The sequence below is a fragment of the Ictalurus punctatus genome, chromosome 10, assembly GCF_001660625.3.
Source record: "Ictalurus punctatus breed USDA103 chromosome 10, Coco_2.0, whole genome shotgun sequence".
Classification (NCBI taxonomy): Eukaryota; Metazoa; Chordata; class Actinopteri; order Siluriformes; family Ictaluridae; genus Ictalurus; species Ictalurus punctatus.
The window spans coordinates 11435541-11460363 of record NC_030425.2 but is presented as its reverse complement, the minus strand read 5'-3'; the positions used below and the strand labels follow the sequence as shown (position 1 = coordinate 11460363).

Here is a 24823-nt window from a genome sequence, read left to right as displayed (position 1 = left end):
AATACTTGGTAAAAATATTTCCAAAGTCTGGATATCTTATTAAAATTATAAATTTACACACTCATTGAAGTGTTAAAGTTTTATGTTTTAAAAATATTTAAGGATTTTTTTGGTTGTCTGAAGAAATCATTAAAGGTATTAATAACAGTTTTTATCTATCAGAAAAGGTTCCAACTAGAACCTGGTAGAATCTAGAACTCAACCATCCAAAGAACCTGTGCATAAACATTTAAGTTTAAGCTTAAATTCTTCTTTTTTTTTGTCACAATGACTAATGCATTTTTAAAAACTCTATGCAGACATGGAAAGTACAACACTGCATTGATTATCAGTGGCTTATAAGTATTTTGTGTGTCCTCCTAGCCCTGTTGACTTCACACCTTCTTGACATACTGTATAGTCATGGGAAAAAGAAAATAGACCCTCATTTAATTCTATGTTTTTATTTATCAGGACCTAAATAACAATTGTGTCGTCCTCACTATTTGATCAAATAAGTAACCTCAGGTGAACAAAAAAACTTAAACTCAACAGATTTCAATATGTAGTCATTTTCTACCCTAAAAAGTATACCAATATTTAGAAACCACGTGGGGGACAAATAAGTACACCCTGTAATTCAGCAACACATAGAACTACCTTTAGCAACAATAACTTGTAAGTAAGCATTTTCTGTAGAAGTTTATCACATCATTCAGAGTGGTGGTGGCTCAACAGTTAAGGCTCTTGGTTACTAATCAGAAGGTTGGGGGTTCAAGCCCCAGCACAGCCGAGCTGCCACTGTTGGGCCCTTGAGCTAGGCCCTTAGCTCTCCCTGTTCCATGGCTGACCCTGTGCTGTGTCACCTATTTCCTAACAAGGTGGGATATGTGAAGAAAATCATTTTGCTGTAATGTATATGTGACCAATAATGGCTTCTTCTTCATTTAGAAATTTCAGCCCACTGTTTTTTACAACATTGCTTCAGTTCATTGATGTTTGAACGCATGTGTTTATGCACAGCTCTTAGAATTCTCTTAAGATTCCACCACAGCATCTCAGTGGAGTTTAGGTCTGGACATTAACTTGGCCATCCCATTGCCTTGAATTTTTTTTTCTTTAGCCATTCAGATCCTTTTTCTCTTCCATGACCCAATTTCAGCCCAGCTTAAGCTGCAGGACACGTGGCCTCACGTTTGTGTTAAAAACATTCTGGTATAAAGTGGAGTTCCTTATTGTCTCAATGACTGCAATTTACCCAGGTCCTGTGGCTACATAACAAGCCCAACGCATCACCCCTCAACCACCGTGCTTGACAGTCAGTATGAGGGGGTGTTTGTGGTGAAACACTCTGTTTAATTTTTGCCAAACATAGCACTGTGTGTGATGACCAAACATCTCTATCCTTGTGATTTGTTCAGATGCAATTTTGCAAACCTATGTTGTGCTGCCATATTCTGTTTGGCAAGAAGTGTCTTTTTCCTAGAGCCACCCTTCCATGAAAGTCATACATGTTCAGTCTTTTTCAGAGGTCACTTGATGTAGCTCTTGGGGTGTTCTTTATATCTCTGAGTATTAATCCATACTAAAGGCTGCATGATACTCTTAGCAAATCTAGTTAAGTTTAGAACTAAAACTTAGAAAGTTTAGAAGTTTTTGTTCCACTATTACTGCAGACACAATCATGCCAAAGATTTATATGTTAGAGAATCCTTCTTTGGTTGTCCATCTTAGAACACTACAACATTTATATTTATGCCATTCGGCTGACACCCTTATCCAGAGTGAATTATGTTTATCTCATTTATACAACTTAGCAGTTGAGGGTTAAAGACCTTGTTCGAGGGCCCAGCAGTGGCAGCATGGCAGTGTGGGGATTTGAACTCACAACCTTTCGATCAGTAGTCCAACGTCTTGACCACTGAGTTTAACCACTTAATAGAAAGCTAAAATTAACCATCCAAAGAATCTATGACGAATTTTCTAAGCGTGTGTATGATGTGAAGTTGTAAACAGATATTATGACATACCAAAACGCACAAAATCTTGTTTAATACTGTTACACACTATCAGCTGAAAAGTCTCTCTTGTGAAGTTCTAAACTTGGCCAGATGTTGTTTTCAGTTAAATCTTTAGAGGAATCCTCTAAGGAATTTGGGGTTACATCCTGTAGGATCATTCTGCCCCTCTGTCATGCCTGTTTCCTGTTTTTCTTTGCATTGAAAAGAAGACTAGGACATCTGTGCTTAACATTGATAATTTTATTATTTAATAATATATTTGGTATCAAGCTTTCCAACATATACAGTACCGTACAAAAGTTTTAGGCACCCTATGTTTTTTAGTACAAACTTTGTTATAGATTTTTTATTTTATGACTTCTACATTATCAAGTCAGTACAAAAACATTTTAGATTCCCAAACATTAGTTTTCTAGCACAAAATTACAGAAAGTTACAGAGAAATGTTTGTATGACTTTAAAGAAAGCACACTGTAAAACCGGATAAGTTCAATTAACTCAAAACATTTTAGGAAACTAATTACCTCAAAATATTTAAGACGATGAATCAATTTCACTTAAATATAACAAAAATTTAACTCAAACTTGTTATATTTAAGTGTATTTGGCTTAAAGAAATTGATTCATCAACTTAAAATTTTTTGAGGTAATAAGTTTCCTCAAATTTTTTGAGTTAAATGAACTTATCCGGTTTTACAGTGCAGCATATTACGTAAGAGACCACTTTTCAGACAAAAATCACAATGAAGGCTGCTGTGTTTTGCTGCAAAAATAAGTCTAAATCTCCAGAACAACTGTGTCTGGTTCTGCAAGATGCTCAATAAAACTTACAGCTCATTTCCTTATAAAACTGCACTAATTGAACAGGAGACTACTAATTTATTTATTTTTTGTCACACCAAATATTGACTTTGTTTCATTTACTACTGTTTACTACTCTTTACGGTACAGTTTCTTTTATATAGAAACATTTCATTTCATTATTTGAAGGCATCTTTGCTCTACAGCATTTCTTTGCATGTGCCTAAAACTTTTGCACAGTGCTGTATATACTGTATATATATATATATATATATATATATATATATATATATATATATATATATATATATATATATAATTCTCACATTCTGTAGTACAGTCTTGTGTCACTAATTACAGTAAAAGTTCACAAGGTTGTTGATATAAAGGTTAGCTTGTACAATTCATTTTAAAATCCTCGGTGTACGTACACCTGTGACCACACATTATCCCCAGGGATTCTCTGTGTGTAAAACGTGATTCCTATTATAACTATTTGTTGTCCACATTTTGCAAAAATATAAAGCAACCTTTAAAAAAAAAAAAAAAAAAAACCACACACCTTGTGTTAAAATGTGAGTGATAATGATCTTTAAACATTTCATATAAATATTACATTTCTCTTTTGCCTTCATAAGCAGTGCCATCAAGCAAAAGAGGCATAGTGTACAATGTAAACCTTATACAAAAATGTCTCAATGGCATAAATAATTTAAAAAAAAAAAAAAAACAAGGTCTGGAAAATGTAGGCCAAAACACCTTCAACATTATTTATCTTCATGGTATGTTTCATCACTTCTGGAGTCATTCAGTTCAAGAGCCCTGTTGGAGGAAAGAAAGCAGTGGAAAGGAGTTACATTTTGTGTCCAACTTAAGTGCAGAAAACACAGAAATCACTCCAGTGGCCTTGTTTGAGCTTCTGAGTTAATGTAATACTAGTTGAGTTAATACACCACTTGCTGATTTGATTAAAGGTTAATTATAAACTTACACTAATCTAATAATTCCATATCTTTTGCTCTAGCTCCTGTATCAAACTTCACTTTTGTGTAAATAACCTTTTATGTAATGCTATTCATAAGTTTGAGGGTGGGGGTGGAGTGGAAAATTAGCATAGATAGATTAGTTTATAAACGTTTCATCGTACCCCGCAACATCCGCAGCAGTCTCCGCAGATAGTGCCGATCAGGCCGTTGATGACCTGAAATGCACACAGAGCCATTTGAACCATGCCCATAATCAACAGCATGGAGAAGAGTGTTAGGTGCCAGGGCACGATGCCTGGAGGATCAGTGCACGCCCCCCACATTGTATGGTTGGACAGGTAGTCACTTAGGATAGAAAACACAAAACATGTTAAAAATTAAACAATGTCTGATGTCTCAGAAATTACACAGGTTGTATATATAGATATACGTAAATTACCAGTGTACATTATGTACAGTAAAAGTATATGTAATTGCTGTATTTGAAGAATACTTTTTGTACTATGAATACATGGGATTTTCTGTGAATTAAGCCAACCAATCAGCTTCCTTACTATCTACTGAAAGCTACTTATATTGATTGAATAAGTTGACATTTTTTGGATGTATTTTTGCAGTTTTTATGCCCTTCTAAGTTAAGCACAAGTGCATCTCTGATCACTACATCAATATCCACCTGGATCACTTCCCCTCGGTACCTACCCCTCATTGAATGGGTATGTATATGTGTCAGTGCCATTTGTTGAACATTTAGGCCCCCGATTGATGGCAACCGCTGACACGATGAAAGAATAACCAGCTCCCAAAAGGCCGACTCCAGCAAATATAATGGAGAAAAACATCTAGAGAGAGATTAAAACATCAATTAAAATCCAGTGATTGATAGTATGCAAATACAAATATTCAGTCATTTTTGCTTTTGGAGAACATTTTGAAAAAAGGTTTCACAACAAACACCATCAAATGATAAATTACACTTTTTATATGAGAATTGAGAAATGAAAAAGTATGATTGAGATGAGAGGGCGGTTGAGGTGTGTGTGTGTGTGTGTGTGTGTGTGTGTGTGCGTGTTTCTGAAATCAGCACATTGATTCGAGCAACTCCTCACCGCAAATCTTTTCCCACAGTTCTCATTGCCACAGCAGCCACAGCAGTCGTTGGTTTTCATTCCCATGAATACCAGCGCCGGGAAAATCATCTTTAAAAACACGACCACAGACAATTGTAAAATTCATACGTGTTATTTCTTTTGACACAAACCTTCATTTATATCTACATTCTAGTAGCAAGTAATATCCTTGTCTGAAATTGTCACATTATCACTAATAAGACACTTTGTGTTAGATCACTTTGAGGAACTTCCATCCTATACATGGTGTAGATAATTAATACTTGAAATAGAGTGTAATTTCACATTATTAAATGCACTCAGTAAAATAGAGTCACTCACCAATATTCCAGAGCCTATTATTCCTCCGAAGTACCAGGCCTCATCTGTAATGTTTTCATTGTTTTTAGCAGGTATACCTCCAGGGAAGAGCAGCAAGATGTTGCAGAGGAAGCAAAGAATAGCTAGCGGAATGAGGGTGATACCTAAACACTTTGCAAAATTCCCAGAACACATGATTCAGTCTTTTTTTGTGTGTGTCTTTCAAATAGTAAAAAAGTACCAGTCCAAGGGATCCAGAAACTCTGTCTTAACTCTTGTCTATTCCAGGGTTCCTTTCCAACTTCTGGTCCCTGTTGATCTGAGGGGAGACGTACATTTGTGCATATATATATATCCTTGTCATATGATGTCACCATGTCTATGTCAGATTTACAACATTTGTTGCACTGACAACCTCTCTGTTAATGTTCTACCACAGTATGTCCCTGCCCTCAGATTTTGTCGCTCTGCTTTGCTTGAGTTTATCAGTGATCCTCCCAACGCTGAGATTGTTTTACACTCCTCCGGATCCTCTCAAATTTACTTTAAGGGTGAGAGATTTCGATCCAGCAGAGTATGACATAATTCATAGTCATCTTTTATTCAGCAGAGTTTGTTTAAATCGATGTTTTATAATCAGTATATATCAGATGAAAATGTTATAACCAATATGGCACACATTTTTGTGATAGATATCTGTACTGTGTTAGCATTAACATAGCTTTTTATTACTCAGATATTCACCTTAAAGAATATTATTTTAAAATAATATATATTTATTAAAATAAATAATATATATTTTACAAGACTCAAGAATCTACATAAAACATTAAACAGGTTGCATACACAAGGAGGTAATAATGTTCTGAAAGTGTGAACATTTAATTCATAAAAAAGACAGTAAACATAATTCTAACCTCAATATTTGAGGTACAAATTATTCTGTCTTTTTTTTTTTTTAAATCCCAAAACAAATCATGTAAAAATACCATGAAGTGAAGCTTGGCACTTCACTGTAACAGTGCCATTTAGCTATTATGCATTATAGACTTTGTACTTGACAGAACATAAAGTGAGAACAGGTTGCTGAAAAAAATCTTCCACATACTTCCCAATATTGTCATATTGTACTTCATGTCAAATTAATACGTATTGACAAAATCAAGTGCATCGGGTATCACCAATGTTGACAATTGTTTTCAGGGGAAATTAGCTAATGTATGGCTCAGAAATGGATGATTTTCTGAAGACACAGAATAGAATAGAAAAGTTCTGTCATAATAGAAATTATCGTGGCACTGTATTATAGGAAAATAACCCTGTCCAGGGTATACCCCGCCTTGTGCCCGATGCTCCCTGGGATAGGCTCCAGGTTTCCCAATGACCCTGCATGCATGTGAAAAAAGAAGTACACCCCATCATTTTTACCAATAGATGTGATATTCTTCTGTGGAAAATGCAAGTACACCCTTGGGCTCAGAAGCTAGTATTGCTCCCTTTACCAGAAACAACTTCTTGTGAGCGTTTTGCATAATTGTCCACCAGTCTCTGACATCGGCTTGCTGGAATTTTTGACCACTGTTCCATGCTAAATTCTTTCAGTTGCAAGATGTTTGAGGGTTTTCTTGCATGTACTGCCCATTTCAAATCCTCCCACAACATTTCAGTGGGATTCAATTCCTGAGGCCTGAGGTGGTAATGTGGCCACGAGGGAAGCGGAGGCTTGAGCCATTGATATGCAGTTATTGGAGAGAGAGAGAGAGAGAGAGAGAGAGAGAGAGAGAGAGAGAGAGAGAGAGAGAGAGAGAGAGAGAGAGAGAGAGAGAGAAGAAAGAGAGCATGTGTGATTGCAGTAATGAGAGAGATGTCAGTGGAAAAAGTACCAATATTTATATATTTATTCCTTGCATTTTCTGCAGCAATATAAAGCAAAAAACCCTGTGAACTAGTAGGCCTATCGATATTTATTTATTATCATCATGAACCACAGGGGCATTAGCTGGACTGTTAATCATTTGGGGCTGAGCCAAGACTCTTAACAGACTATTATAGACTATTTCTTTTATTGACTGTTGCGTTGCATTTTTTTTTCTTGCATGTGAGGGCTAATTTCTTAAAAATATGATAATTGGACAAAAAGTTGGATTTATCATAAAACTTGCCTTGGGTATCACTTGTTATCACTGTTTGCAGGACTACCAGACTAGGGGAGGCACAACAAAGCTGTTAGTGTATGGGTTTAGCATAACTGTACTACCTCGGGTGTGCATTATTTTCTAATAATTCAACTGCATATTGTCTATTATTCCTTACATAACTCATGTCATATAGAAAGAACTCGTTTTTGGATATGGAGTCACAAATTAATTTTTGTATAATTAGAAAATAAAGTCAAACCTATTTACATCATACAGTGGTACTTATTAGTTGGGAAATACACCCAAAGGAAATGGTTACAGGTGGAATAAGCTTTATTAACTTTTATTATTTGTAAATATAGTCCAGAAGTACGGAAGACCGAAGCGGCCACGCGTTATTATTTATTTTTTGTTGTATTCTCGTCATCTCGACATAACAAAAGTTGTTTTCTCGTGATCTCGACTTAATTTTCTTTTATACTCGATATGCATCATCCCGAAATCAATGGGTTTTTTTAATGTGTTTTTGGTTAAATGCCTGAAATAAGGACTGTGTTTAACACAAGCTCAAGATATATTCATGTTTTTTACTACGCCATAAAATACACCAGTAATACCCCACTCAGGATTTTTTAAAAAGCTTTTACGTGTCTTGAAATACAAGGTTTCTAACACGTGGCTAAATGGTACTACAGGGGTTGTCGCGGACATTAAACATCATCACGCCGAACAGGAAATCTCATCTACTACAGCCTCGTTATGTTTATACTCGCACTCTTGCAACTCAAATTTTCCAACTTGTACATCTATCAATTTATAATATTTTCCAGCTGTATTGTTTTTAAAAAAAATAAAGACTGAAAGAGTTGTCGGAAGCTTAGTGGTGATGACGTTGAAGTCATGCGACCGTGGTGTAGTTCGTTTACAGCCTAACGTTAGCTTTTTACTTCTGCCGATTGTATTTAGGCTTCAGAATCTTATGAATCTTATCTTAATGAACGAAACCTGTAAAAATCATAAACTTTTGTTGGTCACAGAGATTTGTTTGTTTGTTTTTGTCTGCAATAATCCTGCAATAATCCTGTGGAGGGAATCAGGGTGATGCTAACTTCCGGGGTGGCCTACAAAAATATCTCATCCCTGCATGACTGATGACTTCCACATTAGTGTCCCACACTTGAGAACGGGACACACATCCCTCTCTCTTAATATGGAGATAAAGTCAATCTCTACACTGGGGAATTTATGATGGAGAAGATGCCAACGTGCATGTAACACCAGTCCCTTTCACAAAGCGCCAGATTTTCTCTTGATAAAATTGCATCGCTTTGTTATGTCAAGATCATGAGAAAACAACAGAAAAAACGAATAGTGCATGGCCGCTTAGGGCTTCCGTAAAGAAGAGAGTTTAAAATGAAGATCTGGGGGGTGGGACGGGGGGGGGGGGAGCACTGATTGGTCGTTGTGATCACAGGCTCGCGCAAACTCAGTCAGACTTCTCACGCGGAAGAATTGAACCTGTCCTGTCTTCTTAACTCGCAGCCGGGTCGTGATGTGAGCTGCAGAGCTGTACCGAGTGCAGGATATTTGCTAACGTCTGCTTAAAAGGTTACTAGATTTATCGCTCTTAAAGGGGTCTAAAACTTCGCCAAATGTAGCGACAAAGTCACTGGGTTTTACAGTCTTGCTGTTATTTCCTTTACACAGGTGTCTGAATCTCTCTCCGATAAAATGGAGTCCGCGCCCATCCAGTGTTTTGGTAGTAGCGGAAATGATGGCGCAGCCTGGCGTTCAGACCTTTTCAATGGTTGTTCACACTAAAATATGTAGCAAGTACACAAAGAAAACAATAGAATGCGTCTGCGTGTCTGTTTAACAGGAAACAACAGACAAAATGTGAACAGACCTGTATTTACATATTCGAATAAAAACATACTATAACATTTTAGAATATATTCACATTTTAAGACATATACAGCCATATGAACACCTAACCATTTAAACCACCTGCCTAATATTGTGTAGGTCCCCTTGTGCCGTCACAACAGCTCTGATACATTGAGGCATGGACTCCATGAGACCTCTGAACCTAGCTGACAAAAGAAGGTCCCCAGGACGTCCCCATAAATGGCCTCTACGCACGTCCGCAGAACGTCCATGTTTAGAGTCCCCTTGATGTCCTACGGATGTTCAAGGGGACGTTCACAGGAAGTTCAGTGGCCATTCGGGAGGGGACTTTCGCTGAAATGACCACATTCAGTAGTGTTATGATTTGATATCCTCTGACGTCCTTGGAACATCCGCCAGCAAACCTTATAAACCGTACCAAATGCGGACCTAAGTGGATGTCCCCTGTTTGCAGACTTAAGTGGATGCCCCCTGTTTGTTGGGAAGTCAGAGCTTAGCCTTTGTTGACCAAACCTACTGTTTCTTGGTCAGTATTCAGGCACAGACGGGTAGGAAACTATAGGAAAAACCACAGAGGAGATTTTTCTGTCATGGTTTGTGTCCACTTGTCCCCTTAGAGGAAACCATCATTGCAAATGAGTACAAAGTTCTGACTGATCACCTTTATCCTATGATGAACCATTTCTATCCTGATGGGAGTGGTGAGGACTCACTGAATGGTTCGATGAGTATAAAAATTATTATAGTAGATTATATCTTGTCGCCTGCACAGTACATCTCAACCCAGTTAAACACATGAGAGATTCTGGAGTGATGTGTTAGACCACCACCAAGTGCAAGAATATTTGTCTATCACTTCAGTACAGTTCCAGAGACTTGTAGAATCTGTGCCAAGTAACAGTGAAGCTGTTCTGATGGCTTGTGATGAACAAGTGCCTTACTAAGACACTTTATATTTCCTTTAATTTGCCATTGAGTTTTTTTTAAAGCAAAATAAACATATATGCCATAGTGACACAAAACAGGAAACAAGCTTTTTGGAGATATGATATGATGAATTGTGCAGAGATCAGCCTTCTTCAAATCTGAAGAAACTTTCAGATATGACGAGTGGAATTCAAGCAGAAGTAATCAAATTTCTCTAGAGTTTTGGAATTTGTTGTAGTTACATTTTAAGAAAACTCATGCTATGTATGCTGTATATTTATACAAAAAAAAAAAGATTGATCATCATTTTTACCTGTAGTGTTTCACCTTAAATCAGGAGATTGTTTCCCTCTTGAAGAAAGAAGCATGCAAGATGATTTGGTGTTCTCGTCACGCCGCTCACCGGTCATCTGCTTGAATGGCTGTGTAGCCTCCAGTCAGCCTCTAGCATCCAACATTGGACTAGGTGAGATCTTGAATATTGATAAAAGCTTATGCAGAGTTTCTCTAAGCTGCTTTGTTGGAGGATATATTAACAGTACCCATAGGGACATCCAGCTTTTAGGTATGTGTGGAACTATGTTGAGTGCTTAAATGGTTTTCCCATCACAGAAATCCTGAAAAGTGGGGGAAACGCTGCAGACGCTGCTGTAGCTGTGGCCGCGGCCCTGAATGTAACAGAGCCTACAAGCACAGGAATCGGAGGAGACGCCTTTTGTCTCTTTTATGACGCTGCGAGCAGACAAGTTCGAGGACTTAATGGGAGGTGAGGAGAGACATAAAGTAGACAAAACGAGCATATTATTATATATTAGAATTGTAGTGGTCAGACAGCTGCTGGTTACTAACATTACTCTTTGGTTATGTACGTCTTAGTGGAAGGAGTCCTAAAGCTCAGACTCTGGAACTGATGGAGGCGTGTGGATTCAGTCAGAGTAACCCACCACCTTACTGCCATGCCTTCAATGTCACTGTGCCTGGAGCTGCAGCATGTTGGTGTGACACAGTGAACTTGTTTGGGAGCAAAAAGGTCATTTATCCACACCATACCAGAGCTAGAAGAGATCGGGATAAGTATTATATTTATGTAGTGCTGTATGTCCTCTCTAATACACAGAAATGTTTTAGTGCAGAATTTTTCTAGTGATTCAGTAATCTTAAAAAATGTTTTTAAATACCCAGTATATCTTATCATCCTCGGTGGCTTAGTGGTTAGCATGGTTGCCTCGCATCTCCGGGTTTGGGGGTCCGTAGTGTGTGAATGGGTGTGTGAATATATGTGCGATTGTGCCCTGCGATGGGTTTACACCGCATCTAGGGTGTCCCCCGCCTTGTGCCCCGAGTTGCCTGGGATAAGCTCCAGGCTCCCCTGCAACCCTGTGTAGAATAAGCGTTGTGGAAAATGGATGGATGGTTGGATCTTATCATCCTATTAGGTAGGCTATTACATAATAACTGTTACTCCACTTCATGTCAGGCTTCATCACACACCGTCAGTGATTATTTTCTTCCACTGAGAATGAACCTTGTGTTTGTCTATGCTCACTGTTGGCTCGTCTGCATGTATTTATATGAAAACCTGGATGGTTATTGTACTTTTAGTGAAATGTAAAATGGGTCATTAAGAGCTGATCAAACTTCAGGGGATTAAATGATGATATTCAGGAAGGCCATACAGTGGTGTTTTAGATACATGCCATAGTGACTGTTGCTAATGGCCCCACACCCTTCTTTTTCAATTTGAGCCATATATATTGCAGCATATGCTTGGCTGTAATCCAAGGGTTAGTGTGGCGATGCATTCAGCATGCCCATGTGTTTTTCACTTGACTAGTTCCATTCACCTTTTTATGCACTTCCTCCACTTCTGGTCTTCACTTTGGTTTGCTTTCCTATAATTCCCGATTGCCATTTGTATATAATAATAATAATAATAATAATAATATATAATTACTATACACCATTGACATTTTGTGACAGATATTAAAGAACAGTGAACTACAAAGTCACTTAGTATGAGGATAAAGTATACATTTTTATACACAGTGGGGGAAATAAGTATTGGATGTGTCAACATTTTTTTCAGTAAATATATTTGGAGAACTGCTTTTTCTTAGCGTGTTCAATACTTTTTTCCTGTGTCATTCCACTTTATTACACATAACTTTATTTATGGATTTTAATGTTGTGAATTCTTTATATTTCCGGATTTCTTGAGTTGATACTGATGTCTGCTGAAAATTTCATGTGAATAACCTCATCGGAAATATATTTACTGAAAAAAAATTTGACACGTCCAATACTTATTTCCCCCACTGTATATTTATGCATGCATGGCACTTCTATGCTAATTGTACCTGTGCTTTGTGAATTTGGTAGCTCTCTTTAGCGGACGTGCTACAGCCAGCTATAGATCTGGCCCAGAATGGTTTCCCAGTGGCCGAGATTACAGCGTACCAGTGGGCTGAGGGTGCCAAATCCCTGAGGGCTGCTGGGAGAGAACTTGGAGGAGATTTACTTATTAACAATCAACCACCTAAACATGGACAGGTCATGACAAATCCTAACCTTGCACGCACCTTCCAGGTACGTAGAGCTCATTGGGTGTAGTTTATACATGATATGTCATCAAGGTCTTAACAGGGCGCTCCTAGATTGTAATAATGAATCTCACGGAATGCTGTTCAAAGGGTAATTAATCTGCACGTTAGATAAAGGCTAGATAAAAGTGTTTGGAAACTTTTTGTTGCCTGTAATAGTGGGATAAAAAAAAAAAACACCCCCGCATAAAATGGGCCACAGTTAAACTCTAAACTCTAACTCGGATGGACGATATCTAAATTGTAGAAAGTGGGACAGACATCAGTGATAACTACAAATTATTACCCATTTACAACAGAAATTGGATATGGCTGCATCACCAGGAGTGGCTGTTGTAGGTGTTCATGTACAGTACAATGTCCACTGTGGTGACATAAGGAATACACCTATGAGTCCTACCTTAGATTAATATTTGGTACCACACAGACAAATAAAGAATTAGTAATACATGGTGATGCTTGTCAATAATAGCTTTTCAACAATATTCTAATCTTTAGACCAGAATCAATAAATTCCTGAGTTAACTTTTAAAAAGCCTTTTGTACAGAACATCACCTTACAAAGACATTTAAAATTTTTCTATGTTGAAGTACATTAATTATTAAACATTATTACAAGACATGATCAGTATTCATATGCCTTTTGAATCTGTCTTTTTTTTTTTTTTTTTTTACCCTGATATGACTTCCATTGACTGTGTATAGTAGTGCTTAGGTCTGTGCTCTTTATGTTTATCCATCTGGTACATAATACTGTCTTGTCAGGAGCTTGTACTGCATGGGAGAAAGGGATTCTATCAGGGCAGGATCGCCCAGGCTGTGGTTGACGTCGTGCAAGAAAATGGTGGTGTGATGAGCTTGTACGACATGAAGAACCATGTCACCGCTGAGATCACACCAATTTACATCGATTACAAAGTAAGTTTAGAGTGAGAAAGACAGGTCTGTTGTATCAATATTTTCCCTTTCGCAACAGAGTCCTTTTATTAGCCTTTTATTACCTGTGCATATGTCATTCAGTAACCATGGTAAATATGAATGATGGCGTTTAAATATCATTTCCGCAGACGGTACGAGTTTGGGAGGTCCCACCCAACAGTCAAGGGATGGCAGCTCTTATTGCTCTTAATATCCTTCAGAGTTTTCCTATCAAAGGTGCAAAACATGAAAAATATTTCTGGTGTATATTTTTACAGGTCAATGTTCTGTGGTTTGTAGCCCCTGTACTGTCAAAGCTCTTGATTTCAGACAAATTGACGAACCATTTACGTCACACACAGACATGGTCCACAACAGTGCCGACTACCTGCACACACTGGTCGAGTCACTGAAATTGAGCATGACTGATACCATGCACTTCAGCACAGACCCAGATAAAATGAATGTGCCTGTGGAGGGGCTTCTTTCCAAGGATTATGCTCTCCAGCGAGCACAGTTCATCCAAATGGACAAGTAAGACTAGAGCAAACTGGATCTGCTGTCTGTCTCTCTCACGCTCTCTCTGTCTCTCTCTCTCTCTCTCTCTTTCTCTCTCTCTCTCTTCCTCCCTCCCACTCTCTCTCATTCTGTGGTACCAGCTGGTGCCAGGCACTGTGCTTACTTTAGATAGGATTGTTTACACAATGTGACGGGTTTCCCCCTCCTTTCTGCCCCCTCTTTCATGACGCTCTGATTGGATGAGAGAGATAGAGATAGAGAGACATAATCTGCAGACTTTAGACTTTCAGTTGGTTAAAGGAAATCCAAAAAGGTAACACTGAGTGTGTGTGTGTGTGTGTGTGTGTGTGTGTGTGTGTGTGTGGATAACCCCTGTGAGTGAGACATGTATTTACCACCCATGTAGTAAATGAGTAAGAGTAAGTTACTATAACAAATAAGAGAAATAGCATGTGATATAACACATGACATTCCTCAAAAAACTGAATTTTCTATTTCAAATGTGTTTGTTTTTTTCTCTGTTGAATAACTGATTTTGGTGACATTTCAGCAAAGTTTAATTCGAGGAATTAGCCAGACTGTAAGCACAGGTGCTGATAGTAATCCATATGGGAGACTTGCTTGTTTTCCCACTTAAGATCTTGGTCCTTGTAAACATGACTAACACTGAGCAGCCCTGAGATTTGCTCACTCTCACTACAGAGCCAGGAGTGTGTGTGAGCCTGGGATTCCCACAGGAAGTGACACGGTGTATTTCACTGTGGTGGACAAAGAGGGAAACGCCTGCTCCTTTGTGAACAGCAATTACATGGGCTTTGGCACTGGCCTTGTCCCACGAAACTGTGGATTTTCCCTGCAAGTGGGTCTCTTACTTCTAACGCAGATAATGAATGATAATGATAATGATGATAATGATAAGTAGTAATAATGATAATGATAAGTATTTTAATTAAGACTTTGCTGAAAAAGTGATTTTGTAAAGGAACTATGAAGGGGGAGAGACTTCCCTGGGTTTGAAGGGGCTTCATTCTTTCAGCTTTACATATTGTATTTATTGCTTAATATAAAAAAAATAATATGTTGTATTGATAGACATGGTAGCCATAATTATGCAGATTCTGGGTCAGTTTTTATGTAGAAATTCACAAGTTCACTGAAGAGATCATTTATCTCTTGCTGTAAGATTTACAGTCCATTGTAAAGTAAATTCTGTTTTATGTCTAAAAATTTTTTATTATTTCTTTCTTTGCCTGGTAGAATAGAGGTGCTAATTTCTCTCTGGACTCCAATCATGTGAACTGCATAGGCCCAGAGAAGAGGCCATACCACACAATAATCCCTGCCATGCTCACAGATCCCTTGTCAGGGCGCCTCCTCTGCTCCTTTGGGGTGATGGGGGGCTTCATGCAGCCTCAGGGTCATGTGCAGGTGAGCTTCATTAACATTTAACACCTAACATGCAAGAAAGCAGTAGGTCATGAACTTTCATACAGCATGATCAAATACATGAAGTACAATAATATCCAATCTAAATGTATCTTATTTTTAATGCATAATATAGAGTTCAAAAAGAGATAAAGGTTTATGATTGAAATTCTAAGGCAAGTTAACTTGAAAAAAAAAATATTTGTAGCAATTTTTTTTTTTACCAAGTAGTTCTTGCTCAAAGTTAAATAGTTTCATTTAGAACTTTAATTTAGAAGAAACAATGAGGAACTTAGCCTATTTGGGAATTTTAAGGAAAACCTCCTGGCTAGCATAATTACATATGTGTTATTCTCATGGTGTTAATGTCTACATTATTATTATTATTATTATTATTATTATTATTATTATTATTATTAACTGAACTGGATTAGTTAAATTCCGAGTTTGTAAATAATAAATGGTCAATGTGAGGGCCTGCTATCAACAAATATAAAAAAATGAAGGCTTTTCTTATGTAATACAGTAAGAGTAATAGCTGCATGGTATTTCTCACACTCTGACCTATTTGTACTACTATGAGGCTATGTTTTTGATGGAGACTACAAAGTACTTGTAAGTCGCTCTGAAGCACTCTAGCTAAATGCTTTAAATATAGTAAATACAAATAAATACAAGTAAATAGTAAAGTACGGCACTGCAAGTTAATGAAATACCACGTTCAGTTAAACAAACGTGTTGGTTTTGCTATTTGTAATTATAATTATGCTTTAAAAACCATACAAAGTTTTCAGAAAACATGTTTTGGACAAAAGTCCAATCAAAAATAAAAGAACATTGCTTAAACAGCTGATGAAGAAGTTTTTGTCCAAAATGTCCTGTATACTGTATACAGCATGCATTATGCAACATATACACACACAGTCCTTTTGTTCTTTTTTGTCATTCATTCATCCTTAATATCTGACTGGTCAGGGTCACAGTGGTTTCAGTTAGGATATTAGTTAATATTGTTTATATAATTGTTTATATTTTGGGAAATAGAACCAACTAAATTTATTAAATAATTACTGTGTGAGTGGGATTTGAAAGACAATGCACATCCATCCACATCTCCAGTTGAGACCAATTATTAACTTGAGTGATGTAGCTTCCAATTAAAGACACGCCTATTTATGTACTGTCTATATTCTCCCTTATCCATTAATGTCTAAGCCTGCTTTCGAGGCTTTTTTTGAGTTTGAGTCATGTGGATGTGAAATCCAGTCCCTAGATTTCCAAAACAATCTTGACGTCAGTGTTATGAGAGCAGTGTCAGGCGAATGCCCCTTGATGGTACAATGAAAAAAAGAAATTAAGGATTAGTTGTCAGTCCATCATAGTTGGGCAGCTGGACAACCTGATTGCAGGCTGAAATGGTTCAATGACTTATATGACTGTCAATGATTTAAAGATAAGATAATAAAAATTTTCCTTCTGCAGGTATTGCTCAACATGGTAGAATTTGGCATGAATCCTCAGCGTGCACTCGATGCCCCACGTGTGTTCGTGTCGTATGATCAGGCTGGTAAGTTTCTCACTTAAGGTTGAGAAAACTTCTCAGGCTGATGAGACTTTAGCACATTGTTTCGACAGATGCTGCTAATCCGAATCTTATGTGGAAGATTTGAATAAATTGACACACGTCGAATACTAGCTCACTTCATTTTCACATTTATTCGTTTTTTAGGCCTTTATTCTGCTTATATTTGGTGGGTTGGTAGAAAGGAACATCGTACAGTTTTTCATAATTTTTTATAACTTTTACAAATTATAAGTTAAATAGTGGAAGGTAATTTAAAATTATTTTTAAAAGTATTCCACCATAGAAATAAATCATTGTATTTAAAAACTAGAAAGCTCTCAGCTCCTAACATGAATCTAAACGAGTGCTTTATTAAAGATAAGTCCACTTGGAAGTAAAAGCAGTAAAACTGAATGATTTAAAAACAGTGATAATATCAGTTGTAAAATAAATACAGTATGTGGCTTTGCAAGTGCTACAAGTGATTAATCACAGTGATCAATGTAGAGACCTTTTCCAGTTACACATTTTTTTTTTACAAATATTTCTCAGTTCACTTATACTTAGATTTCATAATTTTAGAAAATATTAGTATGTAAATAAAAAAAGCTTGCACTTATAGTTCAACTTAAAAATTTTAAATATAGGATTAGTTAGTATTTTACTTTTGCTTTATTTTATAGAGCTCCTACAACTAATATGTAGTAGTTTTTACAGTTTAAGGAAAATTGTTTTCAATGGGTGGTTTATCTGACATGTTTTAAAGACATTTTAAAGTACCTTTCTGTACATGAAATTATAAGTTTATTCACTCAACCTCATGAGAAATTTGTCTACAAAATTGACTGATGTGAACCTGATGTGGTTGGATTTAATGGATCCTTCAGTAGATTTGTACTAAATGATTCATGATACTGTTATGAACCCTGCTCTTAACCCTAAGCTTAAACATAATATATTTTTACACAAATTTGTATGAGTTAGTAGGTACTATATAAGACTATGTTGGTTATAAGACACACCTATTTGTGGCAGTAGTAGTACAGTAGTACTAAACATACAAGGGTGCATTTTATTATAGTATACTTTATTAAATAAGCATTTGTGTATAGTTCACCTTTTAGAAGTTGAAACTCTTTGTGCAGCACGGCTATGGCAGCTCAATCTGGAGGCGGGCATGGACCGAGGTGTGGCCGATGAGCTCAGACGGCGAGGCCATGCGGTGAACTGGCCAGTAAAAGGACATGAACGGGACCGGTTTGGACGCGGGCAAATGATCAGCATAGGAAAGTGGTGGTGGGACTTAAGTGATGAAAAACCAGAGGGAGAAGAGAGGGTACTGTGGGCTGGATCTGATCCTAGGGCAGATGGATGTGCTGTGGGATATTAGCTAGAAAACTGAAGTGAAATACATGCACTATTAGGGTTAGTGGACAAAAATGAGAGCCCATATTACCTATAATTGGATGAACAGTGAAATGCCTTTAAGACGATGCACAGGTCCATTTGCCTTCATGTATGTATTATTAGACAATGCTGAAATGCTTCACAGATAAGTATTTTAAATTTTTAAAAAAACGTTTTTAAGTGCTTCACACAGACAACCAGAATCAGTTTGCAGTGAAAAGAAAAATGACCGGGAGGACATAGATGTGTGGCAGTCTGGAAAAACCTGTCAAATGTCTCTGGATCTGAATTCTGGCAAACATACTGGCCTGTAACATACTTCGACACTTCAACTTTAGGAATCCATAAATATTTCACCAAATCAATGTGGAAAGGTTTTTTTTTTCTTCTAGACGTCCTGCAAAGATTAAGGAGCCACTTTTAACAAACACAGCTGTAAAAACACACTAAATGTCAGGCTTTGGACATATTGTATAGCTATGTGCCCATAGCAAAATGGACATAAGCCTAATCAATACAGGTTTTTTTTAGTCAAAGAAGGGCTGTCAAAATGTCAGTGATCTTCCTGTGCCACAGTCGGAGCGAATCTTTAAATGTAATTGTCTCTCTATAGTTTTTCACATTTGATTGAGATACATGCAAAAGATAAACATGTTTCATATGAAGCCTGTTGTTCTCAGAGCTTTATACTGTACAATAGAAATAGATTTCATTTTGTGATGGGTTTTCCAAGACTGCCCCACATTTGAATAATTACAAACCTAATATCATTTTATGTAGTGAGAAAAATGCTAAAGCCACCCCTAACTCTAACCTTAATCTTCCTAGAGTTTGATACAACTTCAGTCACATAACAGTCCATCCAGGATTACATGATTTTGCGATCACAGAAATGAACGCAAAATCAAGCAAACTCTGCAATATTCTGTGGATCTTGTGATTTTTCAAAACTACCACAGATTTTCTGCAGATTTGGGCCGAGACGCGTATTGTGACATCATCACAACACGCATTCAGCCAATGCCATCTTGGATTTACGTGCGTCGAACATGAGTACAGCGAAAAGGTCTCATTTACCAACAAACATGATTGTGAAAGACCGTGCAAAACTATTTCGTGCAATTTCAACTTTGCCAATTCAAGTAGTTTTTCCGCAAAGAAAAAAGCACAAAACTTTGCAAATTGCATAGCAAATTTTGAACAAAAGCCAAAGCATTTTTGGTTGCAAATGTGGACTTTTTTGGCTGCATTTTTGGACTGATATGAATTATGTCTCTGCAAGCATAAATTAGTTCAGGTATGTGACATAGAGTGTAGTGGTTTAAGGATTAATAATAATAATAATAATAATAAACTGTATTTTATAGAGTGCCTTTAAAAGCAGCTTCTCAAAGTGCTGTACACAAAATAAGCAGTACGCAGAAAAAAATAAAATTGTAAAATAATAATAATAATAAAAAATAAAATAATTAACCATTTAATTAAGCTGATTTTCAGAACACTTTTTAAATGTTGCATGCTGAAGTTTAAAGAATCTTCTCATTATTTAGTTATCCAGTAACTACAGTGAAATTAAAATACAGTAAAACAGTATGCAGAACATTATACAGTATGAGTTTATGGGGTTAAATATACAGTTCATTCTGAGATAAGAACAGCTTTAAAGTGCAGCTTTACACAAATTTTTTGCCAATATATTACTTTGTTGTTCTAAAGATCAGTTTTGAGATAATCCAAAGTTCAGCCCCAAGATTACCTCAAGACACAATAAGCTTAGCACACACATGACGAAGACGCACACGCTTAGCACACAAATTTTCTCATGCTTTCCAGTAATAAAAGCAGCTATGTATGCCAAATGCAGGCATAATAATGTGTAAATACAGTACTGATGAATAGTCGTATGAGATTAGGTGAGAAATGAGAGTAGTAGAGATAAAACTCCCACTGATTTGCACATGAATTGTGCCAGATATAGATGCGAATTACGGTAACCCTAGTGGTTAAGGAAGTACAGCCTATTTCTTTCAATTGATATCACTGATTGTAAGTTGCCTCATTATTTTATTTGAAGTATTTCTGGAACGCATTAAACATTTTTCCTCAACAGAAAGTTTCCTTTGTTTTATTTTCAGTGCTATTTAAAGATTGGCATTCAGATGTCCTCCTTTTTGTTGTAAACAATATGTTCAGTGATTCATAAAAACAGAAGATGCCTGTTAAAGCAGATGGATGATTCAGATGGATTCATTTAACTAGAGATACAATAATGGGGGTATTATAATATGGGGCTTTCCTTCTGTTTAGTATTTTGTACCCAGGCATCTATAGTGGACCTACTGCAGATGTGTGAACGGTTATGGAAGAATTACAGTAGTACAACTTGTTTATAATTTTAAAAAAAAGAATCAACATGAGCATCATAGCAAGGCTAACTGATATGAATTGCTGTTTTTTTCTACACAGGAACTATCCAGTTCTTTTAATAAGAAATTTTTTCTTGTGTAGTTAGCATATACAGTAGGTATTGTTAAATTACTGCTTGGTATTAATCCATAATTTTGGGTTATCTTGCTACAACACAACTTACAGTAAAAGTAACTGTAAATTGTCCTACAACAACTGTTAAGATTTACATAAGCCAAGACTAAGGTGTTTTTGTCCTCACTAGTTACATTATAGTTGCATTTTTACCACATACTTACTATTTATGTAAGAAATAGTACACTATAACATGTCGTTATAGGATAATAATCGACATCAGAGTGGTGTAATGTGGCCCAACATGAAGTGAATTTACCATTCAAGCCCAAAGTCAATTATTTGCCAATAACAGCACATCTCAAGGAAATCTGTAAATGATTAAAATTTTTATTTATCAATGAACAATGCATCATACTTTTTTAACTGTTTATAGTTACACATCCACAAGACAAGTTGTTAACTTAAGTTTTAGCAGCTATAAACAGTCATTCTTCACCAGCGTCCCTTTTCATTTCTCTCATGAAGTTAACAACAACAACAAAAAAAAGGGTCATGTTGTCTCCAAAGTGCTGACACTGGAGACTCCTTCCATAAATATGTGATATATGTAGAGAAACATCTCCTTACAGAAATCCTCACCATATCAATGATCATATGTTTTTATTTGTTATATAACAGCATGTTTTAAAATCTGTTTATTATTAGGCTATTGGTTTCTGTGTAAATTACTCTAGAGCGAATAACGTATTAGAACTGGCGCATTCATATAAACCTGTGATCTGAATTACAGCCGACATTCATGTCAAATCTGCTGTTATAGGAAATTAATCAACACCTTTTGACCAATCAGATTTGGGAATTCAACCGTGCTGTGGTATAAGACACGGTATAATCTGGATCATCATAGTTTATTGGTACAACTGATGAAAACGAATAAGCCGAATACAACGAGAGAAGTAATTTAATGCTAACACAAGCGTCCTCCGAGACACGTGAAGCCAACTTTTTTTTATTTTTATAACTGCTGATCATGCTGCACCACAGGGCAGTGCAATATATTCTGAGGAAAGCACTACCTGTTTCAGATACATGAGCTCAAAGTGGCTAGTGTCACTGTGATTGACAGGGGAGACAGAGTACATCATCCCTCCCTTCAAGAGAGCGTGGCCAGTTTTGCTGTCTTGGACTCCTGGCATTGAATGAAAGTGTGTCATTGTCAAGGTCTGGACTCTGATTTGAATGTCTAGAGATTTTATTTTCGGCATTTTCATCATCCCTCCACACAGTGGAGTTCTGTGATATTCTTAAGTGTGTGCTTATAGACACCAAGTGTGTGCTCTGCACACCAGAGATTTTGGGATTTAATTGCCTTTTCTATGTTTAAAATGGTGGTCTTGTTGGAGGGTTTGCCTCAGTTAAATTTCCATAATCTCCTGGCAGGAATTAATGGGACTGGGTTTTGACCGCCATCTGATTATCACTTCAAATTCCCTTTCAATTCCAGTGTCACTTTGATTAAATAAATAAATAAATAAATAAAAATTAGGTATTGTTATATTAGTGATTGCTTCCTCTTGGCACAACCAGATCATGTGGGGTTGGACTTCTTTCAATTTCATACAAGTGAAGTAAGAGAAGGTATTAACACTAATCTCTCTCCTAATCCTTACCCTAACCTTTGCATCTTTTCATGTGAATTAAGTTGTGTGTGAGCATGTTACCTGCCACTTTTTATTTTAACATGCACTCAGTTGAATCTAAAGGCTTAAGTCAACTATGAAGCACTGTTTTTATTTCCTCATGTTACAAAATCCGTTTTTAGCTCTTTCAGAAATCTTTATATTAAATTGAAACAGCAAATATATCAAATGGTTACACATACACATTTCCAAATTCACAGTTTTTATAACTTTTGTCTCAGAATTATAATTGGAACTATAATTTAATATATTTTTCCTAATTAAAGTAGTTTTGTAAAGGCTTTTGAGACCTGTTGGGGCTGAGGCCTTGTAACTGTTGAATTGTGACCCTTCGCATTTTTCTCTCTCTCTCCCTTATCACCTAGCTGTGGTGGATGTGCACATGTATGTCCTGTTGCTGACAGGCTTGCACTTGTTTGAGTAGATAGTGTTTAGTGTTTAATGATTTGCTTAAACAAGATTGTAACAATAACCAGTGTGAAGTACATACACTGTCCAAGTCTAACTTCATCTATAGATTAAATATTCTTTTTCTAATAGTTTTCCCCATGGTAACTGATTACAAAAGAATTTTACACTTGTGCTACTTAACCACGCTATAGATTAAAAAATGTACAAGATATTTACAGTGTGATTCCATAATGATACAGATCTTCTTATCAACACTTCACTACAGACACTAAAAATTTGGTCATTTTTCAGTTTTTGGATGAATTACATCAATAACATGGCTTCATTATCGAACCTTAACAGAAAAATAGTTATTTTACTGTTTTTGTACATGTCCACTGCATTATCTTATACATTTTTTGCTGAAGGTTTTAAGCCCTGCCTACTTTGCACATTAATGTAATGTCATATTCCCATAAAACTTGTTTATCTTTTTTTTTAATCAATTTATATTATTATTTCATATGTAATATTGTATTTTCACTAACCAGAAAAGAGTTTCTAGATGATATACATTCATGTAATTTTGCATGTTCATTCATAGAGTTGGGCAATATGACAATATAATATCAGTATCATTATAAATTATGTTACTATACGCTTTTCTCATATATTGTATGCACTTTTTATTACATTTTAAAAGCTAATTACAAACTGACTGAAAGCAGCTTATGTATGCTAAAATTTTGTACTTAATGTTTAAATTTGTAAACTGTTACATTTTTTAATCTGTTTACTTCTTTACTTCTTTTCAGTGTTAATATATTTTTTTAACAAACTAAATGTTATTTTTTAAAATCGAAAAAAGTAAATAATTAATATTTAAAGAATTTGAAGAATATTTGAATAAAGTATCATTGAACAGGTCAAAAGAAACACACACCAGTACTGTATTGCTGTAAGTCGTCACAAACCTATATATTGTGATATTGTACATATTGTTCATTATACAACACTTAATTCTGGTCCACTAATTTGATTGGTCAAGCGGTGTTTCAAGAGTACTTATAAGTATTATAACCACACTCGGACATTTCACTGTTTCACTACACTTATCTGTGATTGCCATGTAAATTTCCACTTCCGAGTTCAAAACAGTTAATATGGTAATGTTATGAAATCATCAGCAGACATAGCAAACAATCATTTTCAGGGATATTTGGAATTTTCAAGAATATTAGGAATAAACTTTTAACTTAAAATATGAAAGCTCGTCAGATGAAGATGTGAAGAAGGAGCGCCATTTTTACCAGAAGGACCTTCATCATAATGTACAAATTCAGCTAGCCAGCTAGCTGACATGCTAGAAAGTGAGTGTGGCTTCTTAGGGATCTATTTCTGCTAGCAGAGCAAAAATAAACAGAACATTTGGCCATATTTTGTCTGAAATTTCACTTACTCAATATTAATTTCTTGTTTATAGAACTATTGTATAATAGCAATAGTGTCTATGGCTGAATCACAGCTGTGCCGATATTCAGTACAACCGTATTATTGCTCTTGCAATATTGCTTAATTATTAAAAATATGTCCTCAAGGGACCATGTTCTCTGGACACAGCAGGTC

At 36.3% G+C, this 24823-nt stretch overlaps 2 protein-coding genes across 9 annotated transcripts; one reads left to right on the top strand and one right to left on the bottom strand.

Annotated features, from left to right (window-relative positions):
* Positions 1-2225: 2225 nt before the first annotated feature.
* Positions 2226-5551, bottom strand: tm4sf4 (transmembrane 4 L six family member 4). The gene is made up of 5 exons (XM_017478533.3): positions 5239-5551; positions 4897-4986; positions 4490-4629; positions 3949-4132; positions 2226-3623 (listed from the first exon to the last, which is right to left on the bottom strand). Exons 1-5 carry the CDS (start codon positions 5410-5412, stop codon positions 3615-3617), a joined length of 597 nt encoding a protein of 198 aa, XP_017334022.1. The 5' UTR covers positions 5413-5551; the 3' UTR covers positions 2226-3614.
* A 142-nt stretch (positions 5552-5693) lies between these two features.
* On the top strand, positions 5694-20736 carry LOC108271171 (glutathione hydrolase-like YwrD proenzyme). Of its 8 annotated transcripts, XM_047158128.2 has the most exons (13): positions 8837-8963; positions 9063-9162; positions 10528-10656; positions 10803-10956; positions 11067-11220; positions 12570-12776; positions 13556-13708; positions 13858-13945; positions 14071-14242; positions 14930-15086; positions 15485-15655; positions 17135-17219; positions 18362-20736. In XM_047158128.2, the coding sequence occupies exons 2-13, from the start codon at positions 9087-9089 to the stop codon at positions 18604-18606; spliced, it is 1791 nt and encodes a 596-aa protein (XP_047014084.1). In that variant the 5' UTR covers positions 8837-8963; positions 9063-9086; the 3' UTR covers positions 18607-20736. The 8 variants fall into 8 exon arrangements, with proteins under 8 accessions (XP_047014082.2, XP_047014083.2, XP_047014081.2 ...); XM_047158126.2 differs by lacking the exons at positions 8837-8963; positions 9063-9162 and adding an exon at positions 5694-5768; XM_047158127.2 differs by lacking the exons at positions 8837-8963; positions 9063-9162 and adding an exon at positions 5721-5768 and having other exon boundaries at positions 10549-10656.
* Positions 20737-24823: the final 4087 nt, after the last annotated feature.